Here is a 21,335-nt window from a genome sequence, read left to right as displayed (position 1 = left end):
CTGACGGTTCGCGCCCGATGCGATTCGGGGGTTGAATACGTGGGTATACGTTATTCCACGGACTCGAGAAAATCGGAATATCGACGTATCGTTATTGATTTTTAAAGGCTTTGGTTTTTAATGTAAATCGTGCAAGAGAACTTTTAGAACTCGAGGAATATATATATATATAGATAGATAGAATTCGTTGAAAGAACTCTATCGAGACTGAAATTGGAAAGCTTCGACGATGTTTCGCGTATACGTATCTCTTGTAACTGTTTTTTTGCTTTTGAATCGAGGAAATTTCAATATTCACATAGTTTCGTTAATTTTTAGGAACTTTGATTTCGAATATATCGCACAGTTGAGGAATTAAAACGATCGAAAAAACGCATTTTCTTTCGCTCGGTTTTGACAGAGCTTGCACCTTCTATGATTGGGCGACAGGGGGAGGGGGTTGAATACCCTGAAAAGAGCAGTATTCTTCGTCGAACAGTTGTAGAAGTAATGTTTCTTTCAAAGAAAAGTACAGAACGGTTTCTCGTATATCTGTCGGACCAACCACGAACTCCAAAGAATTAAAAATAAAATTCGAAGCGCTCGATCGTCGAATAAAGAAACACTGCAAACCACACTCGCAATCTACGAACGTGGAAGGATGGTTTCGCATCGCGTGGATTTGTATGGTTTGCAAGATTCGAAAGGGGACAGGAGCACAAAGGAGCGGCCGGGTAATTACCCAATTGGTCGTTGCTTTATAAATCGTCGATCAGCAACGCGAACGTATGTACGATCGCTCGTTACGACCGGCTAATAATCTCTCTTCATGGCTATTATCGTCCGACAGAGGTAGACCGCGAATTAACTTCGTTTCCTCCAGTTTCTGCCATCCAGCTACGCCGGAAAGTTGGTTGTTTCTCTCTTTCCTTGTATCTTTTCCTTTTTCATCCGCGCGAAATCGCGTCCCTTTCGACCGTACCGCGATTTCCGCTCCGGTAACGCGCACCGGACGCGAAAGAATCGAAATCGCGGCCTAATTATTTCCACGAACCGGAGTCAGCGGTTCGCGTGAACCATCAAAGACCACGTTGCTAAGTCCTCGCGTAATCACCTGCCAGAAATCTAAACGCCCTTCTTGGGAATCAATTATCCTCCTCTTATTAATTATCGCGATTGTTGTTGATTGAGTGGTTTGTGTATCGACAACAATTGCTTAATCTTCCTGCACGATGTAGATGGAATAATTCGATACAGTCGAGTAAATTACGAATGGTGTTAAGTAGCAGTTTGGAAAACTTTCGAGGTGTGATTCAACCCTTTAAATACAGCTATTCGTTGATAGACGATGGAAGAAAGATTTCGCGGAATTTCAGAATAATTTTACTTTTAACTTTAAAATATGTTTTCCATGTTTTTCTTCGCTAATAGTAGGAGTCGTGGAAATGCCCCTACATAGAACGTGTTAGCCGAGCATCAACTAAAATTTCGTTGCAATAAACGGAGTTGGGATAAATGGAGTTCTACTGTGCTTTCAATGTCTAGTTGAGCAAAGCCGTGCCGCGAGGTCGGATAGGCCCGCGAGCAAAACAGATCACGGACTTTAGAACGGGCAATTAAAACGTTCGAGGAGCCTATAGATCCGCGGTCGAGATAAATAATGGCCGAAGAGTATGGCGGAGGAACGGCGGCAGCGAAAGGTCACGACACTATGGAACGCTCGCCGCGGAGGTAATTGGTTCGCGTGGGGAGGAAGAATACGCGATAATTGGCCGGGATAAGGGGATTACGAGGTTCCCGGGTAAAAACGCCGAGGATCGGTGGTTTTTCAGAAAGCCGCCAGGGACCGATCGAAAAAAGACTTTTTCGCGGTTCTTACCCGACGAAAACCACTTCGTCTCGCTGCTTATCGCGCGCCAGCCATTCGTTTTCGCGACATAATCAACCGAGAATTGTGGCGAGCGTGTATGTTAGTGCGCGTGCCTCGCGCCTAATCTTTCATATTCGTTCGCCCCGCCAGGAATCTTGAACGACGATGGCGACTTCTGTGTCCCTCGTTGGCGTGCGATTCGCTTCCGCTCTTATTATATGTCGAAGCTTTAGACCCTGAGGCCAGCTGTTAGATGATCGATCACCGGGTTTTTGGACGAAAGGCAACGTATTTGTAAATGCATCTAGCATTAGGAAGGAAGTCGTTGGGGGTTGCTAAAAAGGGGTAAAATTTTCGGCCGGTTTCCTGTGAAATTGAATTGCTCGAAGAAATTGAAATTCCGATGGTCAATGCAGAAGTAAGAGAAGGAGTTCTTCGTCAAAGTTAGCAACGTTAATACCAGCCGGTTCAGTTTATCCGGTCGAGAAATCGCTAAAGATTCGAAACTATAATTTTTCAGTTCGAAGGGGAGACGAGCGTCGTTTTGTGTTTTCTTTGAAACAACAGCCGATTGCTTTATGTTATATATTTAAGGCTGTAACAAGTACATTTTACTCTACCTCGAGTGCATTCCACTACTTCAAGTGCAATTTAAGTACGTTTCGAGTCATCAGACTTGTTTCAAATGCGCTTCAAAGAAGCATCTACGTTCTACTTGTCGTGTATCATATTGATTTCTCGAAGACTTAAACAATTTTGAAAATAGGAGATTCGACATTTTAAAGTACTTAAAAGACGTACTTAATCCTAAGTATATCGTTAATTTTTCATTTTGGGAAAAGAAACTACGGCTATCGAAAGATACGTTGCCTGATTAGTTCGTTTTACGTCTATTTTGCTGTTCTTATTTAGACATATAGTCCAAATAAAGTTTCCAACAGACAAGGTATTCCTGTTCCTTCGTCAGGATGACGGTGCGTTTCACGCAGGCCGACTCGTCCCGGCTCGGGCTAAGTGAATGGTTAAGTAAGTGATTATCTCCTTGAGCGTATAATCGATCGATGATTAATGGGATCGGCGTTGTCGGATGCGATTCCAATTAGGAAGCGTCCACGGTGATCAACGCGTCGATACGCGTGCCGCCGCTTGATTGTTTCAGTCCACGTGGCCCATGCGATGGGCGTGCCAACGGACCATTTTTAATTTCCTCCGTCACTTTTGCCAAATCGAACCATTCTGTCATTTTATTACCAGCGATAGCCATCCTGTTTAATATATCCAATTATAAAAGCATTCTAACCGGTTTAAGCAGAAGCTTCCATAATCACAAACTAACAAATAACAAATTATAATTTCTATTGGCTGGATGTGCCACATAATTCACTCTTCTAAAATCCTATACGTATTCTTTAATATAGGAGATACATATTCTCTTCTTGTTTCTTTTCTGTAGTATTAATCACATTTGATACTAACTACGTTTAACCATTGTATCAATGTAATTGACTTTTACGTACAATCAGATGTAGCTCAGAGAGATGCAAGATTTTCGAACGAAGCGTTACCCCCAATTGTTAGTACTAAATTCTACTAAATACTAAATTCCTATCGAGCTATAAATTCTATGAATTATAAAATATAGACGAATGCAAATTAAATAAAAGAATAATATTGCGAGTAAGAGATTCTTAAGTAAAACTGTTGTATCCAGGTGATTGACAATTGCGTACACCGACGAATTAACTCGTCTTCCTTTTCATCGAAATACCGAAGAAACTTCAAACAAAAGAACCCCCATAAAACGTCCTCTCGACAGCATCTGCTTTCTGTAGAAAATTGGACGATAAACGAATGATGGACACGTCCACACCCGATAGTCAACAGCTTGACTAATTCAATTGCCGTCACTTTTGGCTCGGTAAGCGTGTCAGACTCGAAATGTAGCCTAAATCGTTCGGCAAACAAGCATGACGAGTAAACTTTCGCTCCCTCGTGTGTAAGATCGTGTTTCACGCGTTTCGAAGCGTGCACACGAAGAGATTCACGCGTCCATGAAGGGCCGTACGCCATCGCTCCGGTTCGCGCATTCCGATTGGCCTCTGGCTACTTTTCATTCCGTCGTTTCCGGTCCAGTCCGTCGGCCTCCTCGCGAGTCGACCTTGCGCGAGGAAGTGCAATTATTAACACGGATCTCACGGACTCATCGCCGTGCCAATCTCTCGTTGTTCCACGGATTGATCCTAATCTACGGATGCTTTTCTTTATTTCACGTTTCTTTCAGTTGCGTTGTTTCGCGCAGTTTCCGTGACGTCCACGACACCTTTCTTCCGGTGACACATAGAACGAGCCTTCCCACGAGAGTCGCTCGAACACGATCATCTCCGACGATACCGCGCTCTTTTCTAACTGTCCTTTGCTACAAATAAAAGCGAAATGAGTCGAATCGAACGCATTCTCGAGTTTCGACATCTGGTTTGTGAACTTGAAATCGAAGTAAAAGTAGCGAACCGTGACGAACGTGGAGCGAGAGATATGCAATGCTGCCATGCTCTTCTTAAATGGGGTTTTTTTCGTGAAAAAGTTTTGGGGCAACTCGAACGTGACGCATCCCTATCTTTACTCCTATTTTAAGGATAAATTCAAAATTGAAATAAAAATAGTGGTCTCTGATAGGTAGAATCGATATACGACGACGTTCAAACGCTTCTTTTGCGTGTTAGTTGTGCTTTGTAATAGCGAATGTACATATTTTCTAACATTTTATATTTTTTAATTTGATAAAAGTGTAGGAAGCAATCTGAATGTGACGCAGCCTCTCTCTCTCTCTCTCTCTCTCTCTCTCTCTCTCTAGTTGAAATAAAATTCCAATTCCCTTTCATTACACGGAAATGTATCGTATGAAAAACGCGTCCTCGAGTCTCGATATTTTCGAAATAAACTGCAAATTAAGATACAACGATATTCCATGACGAACACGAGCGTGAAATTTACGTTTGCTTTGCTTCTGCATACACCTGTACGATCGTTTTCATACAAAGACCGTGGCGAAGAATTACACGTCGCCCATTCACATCGATTCGTTCCCTCTGAAATCAGTGGATCGTTCTGCAAATACTCTGGTGCACGGTCGTTTGACACAGGAATTCTGTCGGAAACGCGAAGAGTCATCGATCGGGGAAGCATTAGCCACGGTCATTAGCCGTAGACGGAATGAAAGAGCATTGAAAATCGAATTGTCGTTAGGGTAAATAAAGCGAACGCAGTATCGTATCCTGCGGTACGCCGTTATCCCAACGGCCATCCTAAATGGGATCCTGTCCCAGAGGGTCGCGTGGCAGAACGCGGCCGCTTCACGACATTGCGTGCCACTATTTACGAGTGAACAACCTCCGTGTTGCTCATCCTTCCAGCACGCGTCATTCCTTCTCTCAAACGTTCCTTTTCGACAATTCCTTCCCGTTCCTCGTCAGGACAACCTGTTACTGCTCACCGTTTCATTGACTTTCCTATTCTGCTTCGCTAATGGCGAAAAGATTGAGATAATTTGCCGCAATTGAAACTGAAATTATCGCTTAAAAATATGTATGAAATTGTTGGTGAATATCGGAGATATATTTTCAAATAATGTTTCTATATGTAAAATATCTCTATTCGTAAATGACGTTTCCGTATTTCTACTTGCGAAATTATTCAAGCATTCCGTGCCTCTAATAGTAGTCTAAGCAGTCTCCATACATTTTGAGTGGAAAATGTTGAACTTTTCCATTGCACATTCAATTCCTTGGAACATTCTCTACATGCGGTAATCTGTGTTGAACATTTGCAAAGCAGGATTCGATCATCACCATTAAAGATTAAGAACATTGAAACGCAACGTAGGTGATTAATCTCGAGTCAGGTTCTTCCTGGATAGAGTGGCTGTCGTCAAGGAGTAGTAGGAGGATAGTACTAAGTAAGCACGATGAAAACTGGCCTGGGGGGTCGCGTGGCGCACGCGTGCTTCACTGGAGGAACATTGCGTGCACCTTTTTATGAGCGGCCATCGACGAAGTCGCACATCTTTCATGCACGCATCGATACCCTTCGACGCTAAATGCTCCACGAGGAGGTTGTTCACTTTCGAAACGCATCGGCGCGGCGGACTCGTATCATCCGGCTCTCCGACCGGCGGAGCTCACAGGTGGTCTTGTTCTTATTCGTTACACGGTCCGCAACGACGACGACGCGGTGATACGACGTAGTGCTTTCACTTCACCTCGGCCTGGAACTCCTGAAATATCGTATTTTACCCGGCCGCGATCGGTTTCTTCGTGTAAATGATACGAAAATCGTGTGTCGACCTCAGGGTTCCCACATTGGCTGCGCGCGCGCGCCGTACGACAGGTTTCACTTCCACGTTCGAACCAGTGAATTGTTTTCGGTGCCCTAACAACAACAAACGTTCGTTGGAATCGACGTGTTTAACCATACCGCGAACCTTGGATCTTTCATGTCTCAAGTCTCGTTCTAAGGAACAAAGAGGATTTGGAACGTTTTGAGAAGATCTAACATCTTATCGATATTTTTATATTTCGAGTTTGGTCTCGTTTTAAAGGACAGGAATATTTACGATATCTGTAGGGAAATCTAACATGACGTTTCATGTTTAACCTTGTTGCGATCCTCGGATTTTTATATTTCAAACTTGGTCTCATTTTAACAAACAAAAAGGTGTACGCGTTTCATGAGAACTTAACATGAAAGTTGATTTCTAACCTTTTTTGTATTCCAATATTGGTGTCATTTTAAGGGACAAATAGGATTTGCAACGTTCCAAGGAGATTTAACGTGAAATTTCACGTCATTGAATTTGACGTGCATATTGTACGTGTTATGTAAAACATTTGGAAATTCTACCGCTGCTGTAGTGAAACGCAACTGTCGTGATTATATCGGTAAAATTTGAAACACAACCGAAAATATATATAATACAAGTTAGAAGATATTTATTACAAGACACATATGCATATATTATAATCAAATTTTATATAGATGAACATTTTCCCCAGTTCCTAGATTCCATAGAACACATGGTAATTTCAAACTCTTGGGTCGCTAGCGACGATTAGACACATTTTACCAAGCTTATCACCCAAATACCCAATTATTCGTTACTCTTGTAAAATACAATTGTATTTTCTAAGATTAGAATGTTTTTCATCCACGACTTATCTTCTATCCGTCACCGTATAATCTTCTCTATCATAGTAATGTAATTGTCACAGCGTATTACTAGTCTTGTTCCGACTCATCGTCGACATTCCCGAACCTATAATCATGCTAAACGTCAGTTTATTTCATCTTTATTTCGAGCGATTGCATTTTATCTCATCGTGTACTCTTTATCTTCGTTCTTATCGTGCGAAAGTCAGTCGAGAAAGAGAAGAGGAGGAAGAGTGGACATGGCGATCGAACAACCCGAAAGCCTTCTTTATCTTCTCAAATCGAATCCTTCCGCTTGAGAGAAACGGACGGTTTCCACCGTTGAGGTGTCGTTGTTATCGTTGGCCTGTGTAATCCCCATCTTCGAATCGAATCCTTCCGCGAGAAAAAAAAAAGAGGAGAAGAGAGAAGGGGACGAGTCATCCGAACGGCGAAAGTATCAAACGACGGAAGGAGATTAATGGAGAACGGTCGCGGAGAAGATCCGGCAATACGTGACAGGATGTGAGCGACACTTCCTTTTAAGCCCTATAATAAGCCGTCGATCTGTTGCCCGTTACACCTGCCGTACCCCTTTGCTTAACATGCACGCTATAATTGCAAAATGTACGAGAACCAGATCCTTGCGTTAAATAATATTCTGTCGAAGCCGCCGAATTTTTACGATTTTTTACTCTGCGAGTTTCTCTTGTTGCCCGGATATTAAGTTTAATGCCAGAGATGAAATGTCGCACGACATGTATGTGTATCGTATAACGTTTGATTAACATGAATACTATAAGGTTAAGGTGTGCATAATGTCACAGATCATTTTTAGAGCGTTACAGGTGAAAGTTTCGATTAAAACGAGTTAACAAAGCGCTAAACTGTTCTCTGTTGCAGTGGTGATGCACAAAGACAAGGAAGAAAATTCGCACCACGATTCGCATTACCGGGCGAGGGAATTGGCGGCGTTCGCTGCCTACGACCATCATCATCTCGATGGCGAAATGTTCCTGCAGGTGAGTTTTCTAAGCCACCGACTTCGAAGTTGACTCGATAAAAACAACTCACATAACCTTAATATATCTCATCATTTGCAAAGATACTGTACTGGAGCTCCTCGTATACGACGAATTCTTCAACTATAGAAACTACGCTCTAACAATTTGAGAGACAAACAGAAGCAGTCTTCGACTCCTTCGCGATAGATGAGTTTCCCGATTACTCTCGATAGATTGGCTTTTATTCGGTGAAACCGCAAACATAATTACAATGGACACGGTCCGTCTCAAACTACTGCCGTTTCACTTCCTCCGTCTTCTCGTAATTGCGGAAACAACCCTTAAAATTGGCCACGAAATCCGCTAAAAACCCAACAGTCACCCGATCGCTGCGATTCGGTTGCTCACAGCGAGAGGCTGCAGAGAAAGAGGCGGGAGGACGGCCTCGGATGGAGGGAACGGGGCGAAATTAAATCATCGCGAGTGAGAGGAAAAGACAGGAAGAGGCGAAGGAGAGCAAGCGGGGGGGAGAGATATCCGGCTGATGAACCGGCTATGAAACCGAGGCGTACGAGGTGTCTATTCCTCCAAAGTATGGAAGGGTATATACACGGATTAATGGCGGTGTATCATGCGAGGCTATTACGTTCCCTTTCCTGCGTTTTAGCTGCACACACGGGAGAAACAGAGCGAGGGTGAGGCACCTGAGTGGGGGATACGATACCAAAGATACTGGTGGGGAACAGTGGAATACAGACGGTGGGGATAGAAACGATATTGCTCGCACGTACGAAGCGGTACCCGCGATTCCATGCGATCGAACGATTCCTGCCAGCATCTATAACGGCCGGTTATTAATTGCTCGCTGGTTAATTGCGTTACGTAGCTCGTGCCGCGAGCTGATCCCCGGACGGGACATTCTGACAGCTTGAAACGCTAGCTGCCGTCATTTTTCCACGCGTCCTCGCGACCTTTAGAAACACACCAATGGGGTGTTTTTACCATTTTTAATTCTTTTTGTTCTTTGTGTCTCGTGTTTCTTTTTTTTCTGTTATAAAGAAAGAAAGAGAGAATCATTTGTGAAGTTGAGACTTTTGGTATAGATTAAAATGATAGATTAACAGGGTCGAAGAGATTAATCTACCGGGAATGACATTATAGTGTTTAACAAAGGGAAAGAAAGATGAACTGTTGTTACGTCAAAAGACGATGAATTAATAGAATGGTGTTTGGACTAGATTGGATTTTCTGTGCGATTTGTCTCGTAACACGGTAGATGTTATTGATGTTAGGATATTAATTGTTTCGATATTTGGCTACTCCTCGCACTATCTCACAATTTCCATCTAAATTCAAGCGGCACGAAGCAACCACGTAATCCGATCCTTCCCATCTAAATTCAAACAGCAATCCTCGGCAAAAGGAAGATGGCAAACCGAAGCTCGCAACATGGACTCAACATCGCCTCTTTAATTAACTAGAAACGTAGCTTCCAGACGCAAGACATTAAGAAAAGAAGAAAAGAAACGAAGAATCCGGTCTAATAACAGCGATCGGTTTGCCAAAGTAGCTTCTGCTTCAAAAGAGCATCGTATCCCCGTGTACAACACGAGAATCGGATAAAAGTTTCATCCATGAAACACTTTCAATAATTCCACGAGGTAGCAGAAATTAACCATCGAGCCAGGCCTCGTATTTTCTCTAATTCGTGGAGTTCCTTGAACCTGTCCTTCCGAGGACTTCCCTCGGCCTCCTACGCCTTTCTTCTCCCCCTTCGCCATTGGTCGCTTCTGCCTCCTCCTCTTCTATACCCACGTTATACACCGTTTTGCCGATCCTCATAAAGTTCACGAAGCCCGACAGTAAATCCGGTTTATGACAAGCCGACCGCCACCACCGGACACTCACGAAATTACGGCTGAACGATCGAATTTTTATACTCCTCCTTACTACCAATTATAGTGTTTAGAGCAGGACCGCGCGACCGTAGGATCCAAAGATTTCTCGCTTCTTCCCTGTTCGAATTCCATACTCGTGGAATTATCTAAGTCTACGTAATCATTAAGTAGTAGCAGTCGATGTGGAAATCATTTTCTGGAAAACATACTCGTACATAGATATGCAACTGTTGTGTCTATCACCACCATTTGAGCAGGCTTGAGAAAATGCTATAGCGATTAAGTCGATAAATGGAAGATCAAAGAGTAAAGCGTTATCGGATATTAGTATTTTTTAACCAGTTGGCTTTTTTCGACGAGTATACTCGTCACGACGAAATGACAATATTTCGTATTACGACGAGCCCCGTCGGTAATAGAATATAAAAACAAAATAGTTGTTTCATTACAATTTAACTCTACGTTACAACAGCCACGTGTACCCTGCATTTGACGACGTATACTCGTATCGTTTACTTTTTGCGACACATTTTACGTGCACACTTTTCAAAGTTTTCGAAGAGGTCGCGACAGCTAAACTGATTAGGAGTTTCTTCGGAATTCGCGATTGTTTATTTGCCGCGATAAACAAGCTTGTAAGTAATTTGTTTCTTTGAGAATTTCGACGCTAAACGTACATCTGAACGACGAAATCGAGAAATACGTAAAAGGTGGAGTCGATCGATTCGATCTCAGAAATAGATAAATTGCGTGGACGCACCGCGTGCGTCAATATTGCCGAATCTACTGGAGATAGAACGAGAATAGGAAAATGATGGCATCTTCGTTTTATTTCGTTAAACCGTAAATTGCTCGTAATAGTTATTCGAGACGATTGAAACGAGGAGGTTGCGTAGCCGGAACGATAGAAAGAGTACCGTTGCATAATTTACGCGAGCAAAACCAAGTCCCTTGGAATATTTAAGGCAATTTCGCAGATAGCGATCGCGGCGGCTCGCGGAGATAGCGTGCAAACAGATACTTTCCCGGTGGATACTTACGATTTTCTCAACGGCCCGCGGATGCATTACTCGCGGCGAAGGTTTCCTAGCGCGAGACAGTTAGTGCGCGTTTTCCAACACTTTCGGCCGCGTTTTAACCGGCAACGAGAATTTCTGCCGCGACGGGGCAACCCGTAAATCCGTCGGCTCGGCTTCGTACGCCTCTCCGCGAATTCCTCTTTCCCCTGTTCGTTGTTTTTTTCTTTTTTCACGAATTAAACGAGTTAAGTATGTAACGAGCCCGGCCCCGATATCTTTATGGCCGATCTCGATGAACAATTACTTATTAATAGTCGCGCTTAATGGGTCACGCGACCGTTTAATCACCGTAATAATCCTCCGTTGCATTTTTTCAGCCGATTTATGCTATCGAAATTGGAAGTCTAGTATTCCGAAATTTCGAAGATTGCCGTGCTAAAGCTCGAATTTTAGAGATTTGTCGCTTGTAATTTAATTTTAGAGAGCTTTAAGATTCTTTAAAGCTCGTGCAAGACTCTTTATACGACGACATGTTGCCTACTTGCAGATCTTGCGAGGATGTCGATAGCATTAAGTCGCTCGTTTATTCTCTCTGTTCGTCCCATGTTACGTTTTTCAATGATCAACTTCGAATCGATGTTAACTACATATCGATTTGCAAGTTCTTGTTCGTTTATCTTTTTTCGTCGATAGTAACGACTAACGAAATTGAAAGTTCTCGGTATCGAGTCCTCAAACTTGTTACACATTTCTCGAGCCAAGTTTTGCAACTCTGTGTCTACGATCTATGATTCCGGAAAGACTTAAAGACTCTTTGCAGTTAAAAATTCCAGTCGTCGAAGGCTTTTATATTCTCATTACCAATCTGAAATTAACGTAGCCGAAATTGGAAGTTGTAAAAATAGAATCTTCAAAGCCAGTAACGCTTCCTGAAACGAAATTCTAAAATTACTCAATTTCACCTACTCAATCTCATTTCAACGAACTCGAATGTATTTTCTAATCCTAAATCAACGTCGACTCTGTCAAATTTTTCGTTTATCCTGGCTCGTTAACAATGACGATCGACAGAGCCAAGTGCCTGGGATCTTACGGGGTCGAATATGGGCACCGTATCAACATTAATCAGACTGGTCCCGGAGCGGGTTGAAATCGCCGGGATAAACTAATAAAACACGCGTACGCGTTCACGGTTGCCCCGCGAAGGGGATTTTTCAATCGGCGAGAAGAACATACTTTGCCAATCCATTTCTGCCATCTCTTGCAAATTATCACCCCGAGCAAAGCGCACGATACCCACCCCCCGTCGAGAGTGCGCGCCTCTCTCTCTCTCTCTCTCTCTCTCTCTCTCTCTTGGCTCTCTTGCTTTCCTTTAGCAGAACTCCAACATACTTTCCTTGACACCGTGGCCACGGAGAACGATGCGCCCTGGAAAAATAAAACAGCATTCACCCTTACTTTTCTTCTTTCCTGCCATTTTTTGTCCTTTCTTCGTTGAATCGGTACATCGGTTTGTTTGATTTATGTCATCGATGAGTCTACTTTGGAACAAGTTGTATACCGTTTCCCTTCGCAACATTGTTCAAGGGGATCTTGAAGATTTGTGAAGAGAGACGCCGAAGTAAGAAGTTGGAACGACTTTATCGGAAATTTATGGATTCTCGCCGATAGCTATTCGTACCGTATTCCATATTCGTTTGGAATTTATTTGGATTTTTATTTTCAAGGGATGTGTGGTCTTTGTTATTTATGCTGCCTGGTAATTCGCTGGCATGAAGAGGAAGATTATAGAGTAGATGTTCTGTACTTGTTTCAAGTAGTTGTTACACCTTAATAAAATTATTTTTTTCAATCGTCCGATCCGAAACCTTCGACCGAGATACTTTCACATGGCAGACTGCCGACTCGAGAATTTCAATTCCTACGTTTCTAATTCAAATGCCGTCGAATGCGATTGAACGCGGCTTACATCTTAAGAGAATTCAATTCGACAGCTTTCGGATAAAATGGTTCGCAATAGAATATTCCTCGTGCGTGTCTTTCCATATGGACGATCTTAACGAGAACCGTAGCGTATTGAACGCTACCAATTGCGATACTTTCTTCGCTTGCAATTATAACGCTTCTAAATATTTCGTACAGAGCGTATTAGACGCTCTGTATTTGAAAGTTTTTCACTCGAATGCTTTCAATCCGTTTCCAGAGTGAATATTTCCAACATTTTAACTTTCGAACGTAACAATTTTCCGTTGAGAATGTGCTCTTGATGAATATACCGCCGAACCTAGTCAGCTTGTGAATACACCAAACGATCGTACGCGAACAAGTGTTGTTGGCAAAGATGAAACGTCAAGGAAAAAGCTGAATGAAACACGATGATTGGAAAGATGGGCGAGATGTAGGAGGCAATTGGAAGTTGGCTTGAAAGCCAGTGGCGTCTATACTCGTTGTAGTTTACCGGGCAGAGCTTGAGAGAGGCAGCAGGAAGAAAAATAGCTTGGTTATGATTACGGGTTACCGGTGGCGGGGGTTGTTCCTGACCACGACCCTCTTTTACCGCTACTGCGGTGTGGCTGGCGTATTAATGCGATACACGATAGCCTGCTGGCTATTAAATAAAAAATATGAGAGCAAAATGGCTGCTTTCGCGGCGATACGTCACCGAGAGGCGTGATTTGTACCGAAGCCTTGGCTAAAAATCGCCTTCCCCCGATTCCGCCGCGCAACAAAACCGCTCCCGGACCTCCGTGAATTTCGAAGCGCGTTTCATCGGCTAATGCACAGGTTCGCCGATTCACCTCGATGAATTCTTAACGAGCGAGCACCGTGCGAACGATCGGCGATCGTACCGAAACGATCGATCGCTTTTGGGAAAAGTTCGATGGAGGAGGATTCTGGTGAACGACGAGGCTGATGATGATAGGTCGAGCCAGGCGTGGAGAATCGGAAACCATTTCGTCTCAACGTCTTATAAGATGTAACCTACACAAATTGATGAAAATACATCGTACAGTTTATTGTACAACAGTCGTTACGGTGATAATTTCACGATTGCGGTCCTCGAAGAAGAACGATATGGTACTTGGTTTGAGACAACTTTGGGCAAAGTTGAGTCCGGTAGAGAAACGCGTTGAGGTCGGTTTCGTGTCGTAAGATGCACAACGTGTAACAATTTATAAAGATACATTGCACAACATTCATCGTACAATAATTGTCATTCCGATAATTTTATTACCAAAGGACTTAAGAGGAAAGATGAGTAATCTGAGAATACTGTGGGAAAGTTAGATTCTAATTGAGAAATCCAACGTGTTATAAGATGTAACAGGCAGAAATTGTACAACTGTCGTTACTGTAATAATTTCACGATTGTTAAAGGCTTCGGAGGAAAAGCGATATGGTATTTAATTTCGGAAAACTATGGAAAAGTTAGATTCTGGTAGCGAAATCTGATTCAGTTCGTTATACGATGTAAAAGATGCAAAAGCAGTATATTTCATAAGCGAAATTTGCCACAGGTGGAGTTTTCTCTTGGGTTAAGTCGAGGTCACTGGGGAACTAAATTTTATATTTTTATTCAGCAAAAATAGGAGTAACTCGGTTTTATCGTTAACGCGTTACGTAAGAAATGTGCTTAGTGTTGCTTTATGTAAGAGATAGGTTGCAGCTGGTCTAACTAAATAAATGAAGCACACGTACGGGCTGGCGCCACGAATTCGTCTGACTTAGGTATCGAGTAATGTTAATACGCCAAAAGAGAGCCGCTAGCGAATTGTGTATTCGTCTTCGATTTTCGTGAGACTCGGGATCATCGGTTGTCGAGGATGATTTTTACAGAATTCGTGGACGATCGAGACGAACGACAGGAAAACAGGCAGGACGAAGTTGAGCAATCAGCCAGGAGGCAAAAGGGGCAGACATGCAAGCATCAGCAACAAGTAAGAGCTTGGATCTGCTGCTCAAGTCGACGGTGAGCTCGCACGGAGCACACTTACATTGCAGATTTATTTGACTATCGAACGAACAGCGAAATATTCGCTCTCTTATTTCTTTACTATACGTGTTTATCATTCTTACCAATTTTTAAAAATTGGCATTCTTTTAGCTATATTCAACTCGTTTACTCGTCGTTTCGATTCACAAGTGTTTGGACAATTGCCTCTTATTTTTTGTTATTATCGTTTTTAATTTAGAAAATGGTATCTATAGTGCAGTAGAAGTCAATATACACTGGAAGTGAAATGAACGTGTTAGATTCGGTCTCTACAATCGTAGCAAAACACGATGACGGAGAGCCTGATCGTTTACACTGTCTACAATTGCCATTAGAAGTACGCTAAGTATCAGAAGTATACTTAACAGGAGAAAGAATGCTCTAGCAGTTCTAATGTCACAGTAGTATAGGACACTACGCTATACAGACATCTGCATTTTTGCCATTACCTTAGATAATGCATTCTTTCAGACTACTTAATCATTATATGTGATATATATCATTGAACAAAATATGTATTGATAGCTGTAGTTAGGAAGACTGTATTTACGTGCTATTAAGCACCGATCGCTGTTTGCTGCAAAAATCATGGAAACTGTTTTCCACGGGAAAAAACATTTCGAAAATACATCGTTGTACAATCGACGCGATTTCTGGATAAAAAGCAAAGGTAGAGCGGTTCTAATAGGAAGTTTGAGAGGAAGCGACAAGTCGCTCGAAATTGTTCAAAGTCGCACGCGTTTCATTATTCCATCCGGAGAGCCGGTATCGAGATTAATCAAACAAGATAGGCGAGTAATCTGCACTTGCGATCGAAAACCGTCGCGCGAAGAGGAGCCGAGTGATTCGACAGGGGCAGGTGTCGAAGCTCGGCGAAGAAAAAGGCGAGCGTGCGTCGTCCACGACCAAGGAAGTGGCAGCCTGTCGACGATTAAATGAACTTTTATTTTCGTATCGGCCGCGTTCCAGGCTGTCGTGAAGCCGCCGGATGCTGCCTCGTTAATGACCGTGTGTGCACTGTGAATGGCGTTACATATAGTGAATGGTATGGCAAATATGTTGCAAACGAAGTTTACGAGGTGAAGGTATTCCAAGTAGCCAGATTATTCTTGTTTTATATCGTCCAGTTGCTATGGTTGCTTTTTTGTTGTACAGGGTGCATCAAAAGTAGCGTTAAAATCCTTCCAATCGTGTTATTATTATTCATTTTTATCGTTTTTCTGCGATATCTTATGAACGTTCTTTTTGCGAATATAATTAGGAAGATGAAAGTTGGATAGAAAAGTTGTTTTAACCAGTGAATATTATAAACAGATTGAACCTTGAAATGGGTGAATATTCTTTGATCACCTTGTATACAGAATTTATAGGCATTCCGTTTTAACTCATTTAGTTACCTCATCTAACGGGGAACTTGATCATCGTTATTACGAGCGTCGAATGTTTCATTTTATAGCGGTAAACCGAAATACCGAATGAGAGGGATTTTTATCCGTGTATGACCATAAAGTTTATCTGAAAAATAAAATTGTTTATATATTTCAGTAAAATAATAACGCGTCGAATAAGTCGATATTAAGTTTTAGTACTTCTTCGTGAAAGCAGAAGAGCAAAATTACACAGTCCTTAAAAAATTCAATCCTGCAAGATTTTAGATACGTACGATGATTAAATAGTTCCTACATATTTCTACAAAAATGTTACCAGCCACCGTTTAATAAATAATCGACGGCGACGGTGAACACGAACACGATCCTTTCCACAAACTAAACCCATTTTTAAAACCAATATCCAAGACAGAATATCGAACAAAATGGACATGTTATTATTACAGAATCACTCTGTATACCTGTCACAACGTCCCTTCGAGACAAGCCCATAAACCATTTCTCCTATAATCGAATAAATAATTCCGAATGCTAGTTGTACTATTGAAACGACAAACGTGGGATCGTTTTGAAAGAAACATTTGAACCCCTCTAGAGGGAAGGGTGGCATCGAAACAGCAATTTCTGGCCCGTGATTGCGTTCCTTCATAGCGTAACGGCGGTTTAGACTGATAACCGGAAGCCGGGCGCAAAGGAAAACGGGGCGATCGGCAAAGTGTAGTGAGTCAGTGAGACACGGGTTGAGTCAAAGGTAAGTGTAGGTTAGGTGGGTGCATGGGATGGGATGATATGAGGTTAGGTTGGTGGTCGACGGGGCTCGCCTTGGTCTGGCACCGCTAGTCCTTCCCGTATTGATCGCGTGCTCCTTTCCTCCCTTAGATACCACCCCCTTTTGCGCCTTACGTATCGCCAGCATTTGCTCTTACCCTGGCGTCGACACCGACGAGACACCGACGAGACACCGGCCATGGATCCTCCGCATCGACCAGATTCGATATTCCATCCGAATCGTTCGTTCGATGACCCTTCACGAGTTTATTCTATATTATTCCTCTTCCTGTTCCTTGTTTTCTGCTGTGGCATCTTAATTCCCTCACCTGTTATCAGGATTGTTATCTTTCGCTGTAATTGGTCGACTAATGGCACTAATTAATCGACAAGTTACAAGTCGGCGGTTGTTGGCGTTTCTTTAACAGTTGTATCATTTCTTTACGATCTCGTTAATACTGGAACTGTCAAAGTAATTGAAACGATCGATCAGCAATTTTTCATAAAAATATATGTACAAGCTTTATATTTCAGTCGTAGGTGGTTCTACTATTAAGTAGAATAATCAGTTGGCTTGTAATTTGTAGAATTTACTCACAGAACTTTATTTCTTCGATATCATTAAACTTGCCGCTATTATGCGATTGAGTTTATCGGCTTGTAACTTGTAGAATTTCGTTAACGTTATTAGTTGAATCGCGCTAGAGAACGCAGGTGTTTCCTTCATCCCCTTAACTTTGTGCCCTTTCATTCTTTTCTTATTCCGTCTGACTCGCTAAAAGTCTTAATCGCCGAAACAAATGAAATTTCGATGCTTGCCGCAGAAACAAGTGTCCTCGCTGCGGATAGATGCAGATACGATTAATCATTCGCGGGCATAAAACATCGTCGAGCGACTTTCGTCGGCGGACGTTTCCCGGAAGCATGCTGTCTAGCCATCTTGCTTAGTTCAGACGCGAAAAAAATGCCGTCTTGATTTTTTTTCGACGAAAAAGGTCCCGTTGCCTCGCGAGTATTAGTTTCGCGAACGTGGCTCAAGCTACCCTTCCGGTGTCCATAATTAATCACGCTCGAGCATGAAACCCATCGAGCAAACCATTATCGTTCATATTATTATTTCTTGCGTCTTATCATTCATGTATTTAACCCGGGACATTTTTTCCTCTGTCGTTGATTTTGGACTAGATGATCGATGGGGCTTAACACCGATTTAACACCGATCTCGATTTCTTGGAATTTTGTGTTCAAATCTCATCGATAGATATTCGCTTGAAATTTGCTTCTATTCGACAGCGTTGGTGTAAAACGCCGTTGAGGCGAATATTTTGGACGTTTGTAATTAAAATGTTACGTCGAATATTTACAAATGGGAATTCTCATTTTCGAATAGAATGTGAAAGCTTCTGAATTTATGTGCCTCGAACCCCAAAAGATGCAATTTAAACGAGGCTTTTTAAATTCATTTTTGATTGTTTAATTAACAACTATGGCATCGCGAAAGTGAAATCCTCACACCTGCGACTCGAACACCTTCGAACTTACCACGTTCGAAATAAAGCATATGCGAGGCAAAGAAATTTCATTCGAGAAACACGTGAACGTTTAATCGCAATTATCTAGACCGATATTCAGAGTACCTTTCGGGACGTAATTCGTCAGAGCGGAAGAATCTGTCTGATCTCGTTTCGCGTGGCCCGTCGACCTCGACAGCTTTAGCAACTGTAGCTTTGTCGTTCGTGCGTACGTCGCCGATAACGGCCATTCCTTCGTCACGGAGCACGAACGCGACCTGGCAATAATTTTATGAATTTATCGTTTTCCGCGTGTTCTACCGGCGGCTCTCGCGATTACTTCCCCTATTTCGTTAATTAAGTCGTCCCTTACGAAAAACATTACTGTTCGATAGGCTGCTTAATTGCCTGTGCGTTAATGACCTAAATAAAGTCTTAACTAACTCCTGTCGTAAAATCAGTTTGCGTTACCGAGGACTAGTTTTCATTCGCGTCTGGCTGCGAGGCAGAATGAACTGTGATCCGAAGTGACTTTATTCCAGAACAGTAGATAGGGTTTTAAAATACAGGCAGAAGATAAATATACCGATTGTGCCCTTTGTAATATATACGATACCGTCCATAATTATTCAAAATCGAATAGATATTCAGTGGAAAATTGAATGCTTTTAGATATTGGACGCTGTCAAGTCGAAAGCTTCGAAATTGAGTATTCTCATGTCGCAAAATAGCACTCCTCCAAATTAAAAGTCTTTAAATTGAACGCTACAAGCGAGAAGTTTAGAAATTGCACGCTCCCAAGTCGAATGCTTTCAAATTGAACTTTCTTAAATTGAGCGCTTTCAAGTTGGGGTCGTTCGATTCAAAACTATCCGAGTCGGAAGCTTTCAATTTTGCGAGCCTAGAATGCGAAAAAATTCCATATTCAAACCTATTCTACCAAGTTTCTCACTTGTGAAGGAATTTATTAATCCCTGAAGAAACTAAGAACAGGTTTTCACCGGCGCAATAATTTTCCTGATAAATGTACATTGCGAAAGGGAAAACGTTATTGTTCGCTATCCAATGCATCGCAAGTAATAGATATATTATTATACAAAACAGACAACAGGGAGTGTAATCGATATCGCAGAACATATATTTACTTAGTTGATTTATGTACTGTGCCATATGAAGTGCGAGTTAATTGCCGACTCGTAATGAATCATGTGTTAATTAAATCGCAACGTAATTGCATTTAGTAGCTCTAAACGGATCCCCTCCCCCGAATAAAGATTTCCTTTTGTTTGTATTAATGAAATTCCGCGATGCAAAAAACGTGTGTCTATTATCTGATTTACATACAAAAATTCATTAGGCTTTACATGAATTAAGAGGAAATCACGTTACAATTAATAGTAGAATCTTTTATCTCGGTATGTAATTTATTACGGTGAACGTTGTCTTCCGATAAGTATCTGTTACACCTGCGATCACACAGAAACTAGAAGAAATACAAATTGCCGTTTAATGTTCAGCAGATATGGCAAAACCAACCATCGAGCTTTACGTTTTTGTAAAGTTGAGTCCTAAAGCTTAGATCTCAGATTGATTTTTTATTTTTACGTAGATACAAGCGGACGACTGATGTTCATTTGAATAGAAATGATTTTTTTTTTTTTTTTTTAGATTCGAATGAAGCAAACGGGACATTTGCGAATTCTGTATTTTAGAATCGAAAGTCTTTAAATTAGATGCTTTCGAATTTGAGAACTCCTGAATTGAAATTTTTCCAGGTCGAAAGCATTGAAATTGAAAGCGCTCGAGATCGAAAACTTCCGAATTGAAATCTTCGAGAATTCGAAGCTTTGATGTTAAAAGCTTTCGTCGTATCGGACTGAAATTTCATCAATTGAATGCTTGAAATTCGCAGCGTTTTCGAGCAAGGGAAAAACAAACGTCGGGTAGAAACAAAGGTAAATTGTATGCGATAGGAAGGAAATATGCTAAGGAGCAGATATACTTGGCCGATTAGATCGTGGCTCGAAAAATTGGAAGCGAGTTACGTGTGCGGAAACTTAAGAGCAGCTTAGTCGAAATAATAAAGGAACTATAAATTCTGACTGTGAAGTGGCACGCGAGTTGCGCGCTATCAATCCGCGAGAGCTGTGCGAAGTGGCGATCAAAAGAAACGCGATATCCTTGCAGCGTTAACGTTTTATCCACATTTTTTCCTTCGTTGAATCTTTCCCCCTTTTTCCTTTTTTAATAATACCGCACTTTCACACCGCTTCCTTAATTAATTGTTAATGACCTCGTGCGTAAAAAATAATAATAAGGCAATATTCGTAAACTGAGTAATCTACCGTACCGTATAGCGTGCTGTTATTTGATAACTGTACTTGCAACTGGAACGTTTTCAATTCCAAAGATTGCAGTTTTGCAAAAATTCGAAAGCTTTCGCTTCAGGCGCTTATCATTTTCAGAGCTTTTCATTCGAAAGTCTTCCGTTCGATGTATCCAAGCTTACGAAAAATCATTCGAATTCCAACTAAGTGGGACTAAGTAACGTCCCTTCTACGTTCATAATAAACAGAAATTCCAATAAATTTTCTATAAACGATATATAACGATAATCTACAGATTCACCGACAATTACTCATACGGTTTAAGGTGTTAACAACGTGCACGAATGGAAAGCAAATTGAAGGAGAAATGGTTATTAGGGAGAAAGACAGAGAGAG

General features: G+C 41.8%; 1 protein-coding gene across 1 annotated transcript in view; it reads left to right on the top strand.

Annotated features, from left to right (window-relative positions):
- ss (aryl hydrocarbon receptor spineless) overlaps window positions 1–21,335 on the top strand; it is a 156,827-nt gene that overhangs the window by 113,903 nt on the left and 21,589 nt on the right. The window contains exon 3 of the mRNA XM_069128836.1: window positions 7,934–8,052. Coding sequence (XP_068984937.1) covers window positions 7,934–8,052 — 119 coding nt within the window. The remainder of the gene's footprint in view (window positions 1–7,933; window positions 8,053–21,335) is intronic.

The sequence above is a fragment of the Bombus flavifrons genome, chromosome 15 (genome assembly GCF_040668555.2).
Source record: "Bombus flavifrons isolate JBK064 chromosome 15, iyBomFlav1_principal, whole genome shotgun sequence".
NCBI classification, from domain to species: domain Eukaryota; kingdom Metazoa; phylum Arthropoda; class Insecta; order Hymenoptera; family Apidae; genus Bombus; species Bombus flavifrons.
The sequence above is the reverse complement of the archived record's forward strand: the minus strand, read 5'-3'. Positions and strand labels throughout refer to the sequence as shown.